This window comes from Mandrillus leucophaeus, unplaced genomic scaffold (assembly GCF_000951045.1).
Source record: "Mandrillus leucophaeus isolate KB7577 unplaced genomic scaffold, Mleu.le_1.0 Scaffold868, whole genome shotgun sequence".
NCBI classification, from domain to species: Eukaryota; Metazoa; Chordata; class Mammalia; order Primates; family Cercopithecidae; genus Mandrillus; species Mandrillus leucophaeus.
The window spans coordinates 423,276-431,809 of NW_012109452.1; the positions used below are offsets into that span (position 1 = coordinate 423,276).

Here is an 8,534-nt window from a genome sequence, read left to right on the forward strand (position 1 = left end):
TCTCCACCAAAAATACAAAAAATTAACTAGGCATGGTGGCACACCCCTGTAGTCCCAGCTACACAGGAGGCGGAGGCAGGAGAATCACTTGAACCTGGGAGGCGGAGGTTGCAGTGAGCCAAGACTGCGTCACAGAACCCCAGCCTGGGCGACGGTGAGATTCGGTCTCAAAAAAAAAACACTAACCAGTAATGTTTATTTCTTTATGAATCTTATATTTCACCTGTACAAAGGGCATTTAATATTCTTTAATCTTTTATAATCAAGCATTTTTCAGTAAGTATTTTGGAGTTAATATGACATAGCAGGGATTGTTTTAAACACTGAAATTTAGAGGTCATTTTTGTAATTTGGTTTGCTTTCGAGGGTTTCCCCAGAATTACTGTATCATTCATAAGTTCAAAAAAAAAATACCATTTGAGAGAGCAAAAAGAGACCACAGAAGTTTAATGCATTTAAAAAAATTAGAGATATTTTGTACTTTTTTATTGTTGAAAAAATGTTTAGAAAGCCCATCTCTGAATCTACTTTTTAAGTTTTTTCATATCTTTGTGTCTCTTTCTTTCATTCTGTTATTTAAATATATCAATATATAATAATTAAAAATATTAATCTAATTTATATTTTATATATAAAAAATTTATATATTTTTATATTTTTTAAATATATTTTATAGAGAGAGAGATAAAACATACAGGAAAGCCTAGGTTAGATATACTAAAGTGTAAAAGTACATGCCAATATAAGCATATATAATACATTAATTCAGCCACAGTGTGAATGTGTGTATACACATACTAATTTGGTTAGTCTTCTTCTTCTCATTTTCTTGGTTTTCCTAAGAACAGGTATTTTGTATGAAAAGACACTTTTAATACTAGAGAGACAGAGAGACTTGTTTAACAAGATCACTCATTTGTTTAAATATATACTATGTGCCAGGCATTGTATGAGGAACTGAGATACAGATGATAAACATTGTCCCTGCTCTCATGGAACTTACAGTGAAGCTGGAATAGACAGACTCTAAACAAATGACCACATGCATATACTCTCTATAAACTCTAAAGTCACCTTCATGAGAAAATGTTATGAATAAAATGTACAGAGTGCTATGAGAGTATAGAAAAGGGATCTTAATCTGGGAGGAGTAAGAGTTATAAAGATTGCCTCAAGAAAATGATAGGTAAACTATCCCCAAAGGAAGAAAAGATGAGAGGTAGCCAAGTGAAAATGAGGGGTGAGTGGATTACCCATGCTAAAGCCCTGTTGGATTACCTGTCGACAAGAAGGAGAAAAGAGGGTAAACAAATTACAATTTAATCAAAATTTACCATGAGCCAGATTATTGATTTTAGTATAATATCTGACAACCTGAGGGTCAGGATAACTTATTAATTCATTAAGTCATTCTATGCCCCACACATTTGGAATGCAGAGTTGAATGAAATATGGTTGATGTTCTAGGAGAGCTCTGATACAGTTAGATGAAGAAACCTATAAACAAATAAAAGCAATGGAATATATTTGTTATAATTCAGATGTCTAGAAGATGCTGTGAGAATACCAAGATGCAAACCACACGCTTTGTTGAGTATGCCAAGGAAAATTCACGAAGGAGATATTGCTTGAACTGAATTCTGAAGGATGAATAAGCCTCCTCTTCTATGCAGAAAAACGTAAGGGCTTTCCAGGTAGAGGCCCTAGCAAATACAAAGTCATGAGCCTGGGGAAAGAACATGCCCAGTTAGGGAACTGAACGCCTGACCATAGTGAATGTGAGGCACAGGGAAGTTGAAATACTGATGATCAGGAGTGAGATGAGACAGAACATCATTCATCGTGTTTAGCAACTTTTATTTCATGTCTAGGAAACAGGGAGTTATTTAAGAATTTAGATAGGGAAATCTTATCCTATTAGTGTTTTCTGAAGACCCCAGAGGCTATTGGTGCTGTGAAGGAGTAACTGGAAGGGGGCTGAGCATGGAGAAAAGTTGAACCAATGCAATGGTATTGGGGAATGAGGGCCTTCTCTGCCAGCCAGAGAAGAGCAGAGGTAGTATTTTGAATAATGTAGAATTAAAGGTAAATAGTAAAAGTAGAAGGAGGAGAAACAACATGAGTGGTTTAGAAATCTTTTATTGTTTCTCCAAATGACAGTACAACTACCAAAAACCAACGTGACACACAGTGAAAAATGAAAGCGCAATTTTAATATACTGAATGTGATACATGTTTAATTCCTCATTTTAAAAAAATGGTCAAAACCTTTAAAAGATCCACAATAGACATCTAAAAATCTTAGCAATGCTATATATTTTTTGAAGACTAAACCAAGGGAATACATTTCTATGTAAATTAGCAATCAGGAATTTACCTGTTTTGGGGCTTCTTCATCTATCTAAAGTGTACATTTAGTGACCACAATTATAGTCATCTTATAGTGAATAAATAGCATACAAAATCAAAGTTTAATGAGTAAATCATGACATTATGCCATACTAAGAAGACATCAAATGTCTAAAATTACAGGAAGAGAATATGTTAGCCCTTACAGAACTTAAATTTTTAGAAATTCTGAATAAGGAAATATATTCTGCACAGATAACGGTATGACACACTCAGCGTTCGAATACAATACAACTTAAATAGCATCCTGGGGTAAAGAGTAACATATTCCCCAAGAAACAGAGCTAAAATATTTCCTATTTTATGAAAAGAGTGAGTGAGGACAACAGGATACCTCCCTCAGCCACATACTAATAAAACATTATTTCCATATGAAATCCACAGCCTTTTCAGTATGACTTTAGGGAATATGATAGAAATACAATAGTTATCTTCAATTCAATATTCATTGAAAAACTAATAACCGGTGATTCTTTGCTTACAATATGGTCAGTTGCCAAAGAGTTCAACAACTTATCAGGTAAAATAACAGTAAATAGCAGAAATACTATGCTAAACACTTCATTGGCTGAGCTGTAAACTTCAGGGACAAGCGTAGGCTTTCCCCACACTCTTCAAAGTAGGGAATCCATGTAGAAAACGGACTGTTGGAAAAAACCAACCCTTTCTTCTTATCCTCACTGGGTCCAGGGGTCTCCAGAAAACTGCTCCGCTGAAGAATGGGCAATTTTACGATGTATGGTCCTTTCTCTTACTCAGTTTTTCTCGTTTTCCACTGTTGAGAAAAGAGTTATATTAGTATAACCAATTCCCACACTCCTGTCTACTACATTCGGTTTTCAAAAGTGTTTGGTGGGGAAAAAAATCAGTAAAAGCAAAGAGCCCACAAAAAATAGATGCCAGTAATGAGCTCTGTGTCATTGTTCAAGCATGTAAGATTGGTGATAAAGGTCTCCCCAGAACATTCCAGACAAAAAAGTTTCCCTATTCTTCTTAACAACCTTGTAATTCTAAGCATGCTCTAAATCCTACAGAGAGAATAAGGACATTGTGAAGTATATGCTTTCCAGAGAAGATATTAAAACACCACAAAGATCAAAGGGACAAATACCTGTCCAATATTTTCTGGATGCTTTTCTTTAGAAAAGGGGCTTCCGGGTCCAGACAAACTTGCTTTCCATTCTTCAGGGAGGCTCTGAAGTAAAGAAAAAGAGCATGCAATCATGAGCCACAAAGGTTGACGATCCAGGCTGGAGGACTTGCCTAAGTCACAGTGGACGCAGCAACACAGGAGAACTTACATCACTTCCACCTTGGAGCACTGCGGACCTACGGGGAACACCTGCAGTTTACCGATCATTTTGGGGTTTACTCTCGGCGTAAAGTGTAAACAAGTGCAACGCAGCTCTGTCAGCACAGCAGAGACGGGACCAGCTGGGGAAGAAAGAAAGACATTTTTATAGGGCAGGTTGCTGGAAGAGTTTCCTGGAACGCAGCGGCCCGCAAAGGCTGCGATGCGCCGCTGTGCCCGAGTGCCAGGCGCTCTCACCGCTGACGAGGGACCCCGGTGGCGTCAGCAGCAGCAGCAGCGCTAGCAGCGAGCACAAGGAGCCCGAAGGACCCAGACCACTGGCCGCGCGGCTGGACTGGAGGCTCATAGTTGTCAAGAGAGCGCTGTGAAAGGTCGTGGGTTCCTGAGTTGAGTGGAGGCGCGGAGATTGGAGGATACAGAGCACTTTGGTTTCCCGGTGCCTTCTGCACTCCTTTTATCTGCATTCACCCCTCCCCACTGGCAGGAAACTCAGGCTTCGGGATGCTGGGGAAATTCCCTGAACTCAGGGGGCAGTGTGGAAAGAAGGGGTTGGTGGAGGGGGGCCGGAGGATGGGAACTGGTGGGGTGGGTGACTGGGAGGAGCTGCCTGCGGCCCTAACCGGGGGGACATTGTAGCCCCGCCCCGCGGTGGAGGGAGGTGTGGCTCCAGCCAGTAGAGAGCAGCTATTCAGCAGGGCCTCATCCCCTGGATCTGAGGGGATTAGGGAGACTGGCTTCTCTGAGGCAGGCAGATGTCTGGGAGATGCTCCTCCTCTCCAATTAGAGAGAAAAGTTGAAACCAAAGTAGCGGGAGCTTTGACTTGAGAAAAATTTCTGAAAGTCAATCCTTTCTAATTATTATTACTATTATTATTATTATTCAGGAAATGTTATTCATTATTATTGCCCTAAGCTGAAAGTCCTTCCTCTTCTTGCAGGCAGGTCATTTTAGGTTTCTTGAATGACTTTTCGATTCTCTGGATTTCAGCCAGCTTTAGAAGCCAAGATAACGTGACTAAAGAGGCTCTATCCCCACCTGAAGTCAGTTGCCTGAATTGGCCCCAAAGTGAAATCCGTTTAATAGAAATTGTATACTTGTAGCTTAGCAAGTATATGTGTGTTGAGGCAGTTTGATAAACAAAAATATCTCCAAAAATCACCCAGCAAATTGCCATGGAAGATACCTTGCTGTTGGCAGTTGCTATGCTATTGAATTGAAAGAGGTTTTGGTCTTCTTGGGGGTGAGGTGTAGTATGGTGAGCATAGACTAAAGCTTGCCAGGGAGCCCAGGCCTGCCCCAGCTCTGGTCCCACCCCCAGTTGTGTATTTGACACCATTTGGAGACGCGTTGGGAGGCTGATGAGTTTGAGGGGCTCATGTGAAAGCCTCTTCTAGAGATTTACATCAATTTGGCAGCATAATAGCACCCAGTCTGTTTTCCCCAAACAACTTCATGGGAGGAGGAATTCTCCCCACAGGCTTCTGGAACCACCTAGTTTCATGAGTACTGGTGACCAAGGCTGCTTCCGCAGATCTGCTCTAGTCCTCAGTGAGCTCTGCACTGCCACCTGAAATTGAAGGGTGAAGTAGCTTCCAGCTTCTCCCTCTCTCCTTTGTTATCTGTGGAGGAGTTAAAATACTGAAGGTTTAAGGGTCTTCCACTGTCTTGCTCCATGGCAGGCATGAGTATGGCACTGGAATGGCACATAGACTTTCTTTTACAGAAGTCTAACTACATCCTCTTCTAGCTGGTTCTGAAGAACATTGTCCTCAGGGCAGGCCAGCAAAGGTAATCAGTATACATGATGGCGTTGAGAAACTAGTCATGACACACAACTCTTTTGCTTGTCCCTTGTGACACTGGGGAATTTTATTAGCTTCCTCTCCTGTAACCTCCATTGGTGAGCAAGAAAGAGGTGTCATAGACCTTTACAATTTTTATTCTGGAAGGAAACAAGAAATTCATTGGCTGAGGAAGCCTGGGTGGTTTGGCCCTCACTTTGTGGAAAACTAAATGAGAAGTCCTCACAGCTTCCTGACACCATCAGCATCATACCTGACTCAGCAAATGGAATTCTTCATCTTTCTGGGGAGTGGTGATCTGTAGAAAACAGCCTGCAGATTTAGCATATTGACATTTTAAAGATTAGAATGTATCTAAAGACAAAAGATAAGTCTTGCTGAAATGGCTAAGGCAAAACTTCAAAAATGTGACTAAGATCCTAGGCAATTACAACTTAACCACAGGGAATAAACCACAGTATAAGGCTTTGTTTTAAAAAAAAAAAAGTTTAGTGATGACATAGGTTATTGACTTTTAAACTCTCTCTCCCTGTCTGTATGTGGGTTAGTTCTGAATAAGCTGTTTTAACCATAAATGAACATATGAATTTGTTTTTGGCACCAAATGGTAAAATCAGAGAGGAATCATGAGACAAGATTGCCAGTTCCTCCTGATGGTCTTGTAAGTGTACATGCCTCACCTGCTTTGCACTCTGAATCAATTCACAAAGGATTATTTATTGAATGTAAGAAGAAAAAATATTTCTGCAGTTGATAAGCAAGTAATAGAAAGTCCCCAATAGAAGTGGGTTGTTGGGTTACCTAACCTAATCAAGAAGCAATGTGTCACTTAACCTGGCTTCCCATGAAAATCAGCCTGGGTCATTGTCCATGTCTGGCTCCTATCTAGGCATTCTCTGATCTAGGAGGGAACATGAATGACGCAAAGATCCCCTGAGGTTAAGGTGGAGAGCATGAAGAACTATGACAGACATAGGACTTTAAAAGTCATTGCCCCCTTTTCACTAGTTTAAAGGAAAACCATTTGTCTTACCTGTACTGTGTCCAGCTGGTAGAGAAAATCTCTGTGTTAGGTTTGTTTCCAACTATAAGGGAACAATTCATCCAATGCCATTTGCATCCTGATGGCCTGAAAATTTTACTGCCTGTCAAAATCAATCCTATTTTAGTCATTGTACCACAAAGTAATATAATATGAATGAAAATATTCCGAAGAGTTTGTGGCTTTCAAAACACTTTTATGCTCATTATTTCTTGAGCTTCACATTTATTCTTTGAGGCTGATAATATATATATATATATATATATATATCTTTCCCAGAGAATGAGTTAAGTAGTAGAAAATCCAGAATTGGCAGTTAAATACCAGAGAACCTGCCCCAGTGATTTCTAATGGTTTCCAGATTACAAACCACTTTCTTCACAGTTGCTGGCAAGCACCTCTCAGTGGCTTTTCACAATCCAAGTAACCACTTTATTATGTTTCCCAGCAACCACATTTTAAGCTATTGAGAACCTCAATCCATTCACTCCTATATCTGGTACCACAGTAATATCAAGGGTCCAAGAGACTTCCAACATATTCAACCTGAAACCCCTTTCTATATCCCTCACTTTCTTCAGGGCAAATTCTAAGTCCTGTATTTGAAAAGGCTTATTCTGACAAAGCCAGAATAGAGTATTCCTTCCACCTTTGCTCTTTGAACATCTAGTGTACTTACAATAACCACTGCATGAGGCAGAGTTTAATTACTCCTTAATTTTACTTTTATCTCCTTCGAGTCAACTATAACCTCCTTAAAATCAGTAATGATGTCTTACATTTCTCACACAACCTCACATAATTTCTTAGTTCAACAGCAAACAGTCTGTGAGTACTTGATGATGGATAATGATAACAACTTTTCAATTTTACAGTGTTCTTTACCTTACATTACAAGAAGATCTTAAAGAGAAAAGAATGGGGCTGTTTACTGCCATTAACTCCTCTATTTTTTTAAACTTTACAATTTTGAATTGGCTGCCTCCTATGTGGAAAATTATTTCTGGGTTATTCTTAGGGAAACTTAGAATGATATCAATGATATTTTCTGTCTTTGAATTCGAACTATTCAAAAGAATGTTCAGAATCTAGCAAGGCACTTGATATTAAAAGAAAAATAATATACAATTAATGTATCAACCAAATTACATAGTTTCTGTGACATAGAGATTGTTGGAGATAAATGACAATGGAAAAATCTGATTACATTATATTGCATTGAATGTTAACGGTTTGTGTATGTCATTCTAAATTGATTTTTTCTAACAGAAGCCTTTAATTATATGATTTAGTATTTGGCTTAGGTTAGGCATTTTCGAATGTTCTAAGATTTTATTTTTTATATTCACCAATCTTTGTATTACCTTTAAGAAATGCTATATATTTGTAATAATTAAGGATGTGGACACGTTATTATCAGGTTAAACATATCAAATGTATCAGTACAAGGAAGGCAATAAGAGTTTAAGTGGAGGATAGAGTTACTTGCATGTATGCAAAGAAAAAGGAAAAAACACCAGTAACTCTTGAGTTTACTTTGCAATATGAATGCAGTCTGTCTCTTTCTAAATTGAGCTGGTAGTCCAATGAAGAAGTAGCATCATCTAGGGAATAACTTTGCTCCAGGGTTGCTTCACCTTTGCTTTGAAATGCCAGGAATATTTTTCTTCCTTTTGCCAATGATCTAATTTTCCTTGCTGCTCATTTCAGATTATATATGTTGGAGGACTAAATCGGTGAACCTTGACTTAGTCCGTACTGAGCTAGATTTCAAGTAATCATAGCTGGGCTTCTCTTTCCTAACTCCAGTGTGGATGGGGCAGCTAGTTATCTGTTGTCCAACTGTGCAAACGTTAGAAAAGTTTTTGTTGACAACAAGACTTGTTACATAGGATAAAAAAAAAGATAAGAATTAAAGTTTTAAGTGTTTCTAAAAGCCTTAAATTTTTCAGAAACAGGAAGTCTTCA

At 38.8% G+C, this 8,534-nt stretch overlaps 1 protein-coding gene across 1 annotated transcript; it reads right to left on the minus strand.

Moving 5' to 3' along the window:
* Window positions 1–2,330: 2,330 nt before the first annotated feature.
* Window positions 2,331–4,330, minus strand: CXCL6 (chemokine (C-X-C motif) ligand 6). Its single transcript, XM_011968964.1, has 4 exons — window positions 3,959–4,330; window positions 3,711–3,843; window positions 3,521–3,604; window positions 2,331–3,184 (listed from the first exon to the last, which is right to left on the minus strand). The coding sequence occupies exons 1-4, from the start codon at window positions 4,065–4,067 to the stop codon at window positions 3,139–3,141; spliced, it is 372 nt and encodes a 123-aa protein (XP_011824354.1). The 5' UTR covers window positions 4,068–4,330; the 3' UTR covers window positions 2,331–3,138.
* Window positions 4,331–8,534: the final 4,204 nt, after the last annotated feature.

Excerpts from the sequence above, each read along its gene's own strand:
- CXCL6 (XM_011968964.1), bottom strand. The coding sequence starts at position 4,067 with ATGAGCCTCCAGTCCAGCCGCGCGGCCAGTGGTCTGGGTCCTTCGGGC. Across the intron at positions 3,844-3,958 it reads ACCGGGGTCCCTCGTCAGCG|CTGGTCCCGTCTCTGCTGTG; the intron begins GTGAGAGCGCCT and ends TTTCTTCCCCAG. Across the intron at positions 3,605-3,710 it reads TGCTCCAAGGTGGAAGTGAT|AGCCTCCCTGAAGAATGGAA; the intron begins GTAAGTTCTCCT and ends TCTTTACTTCAG.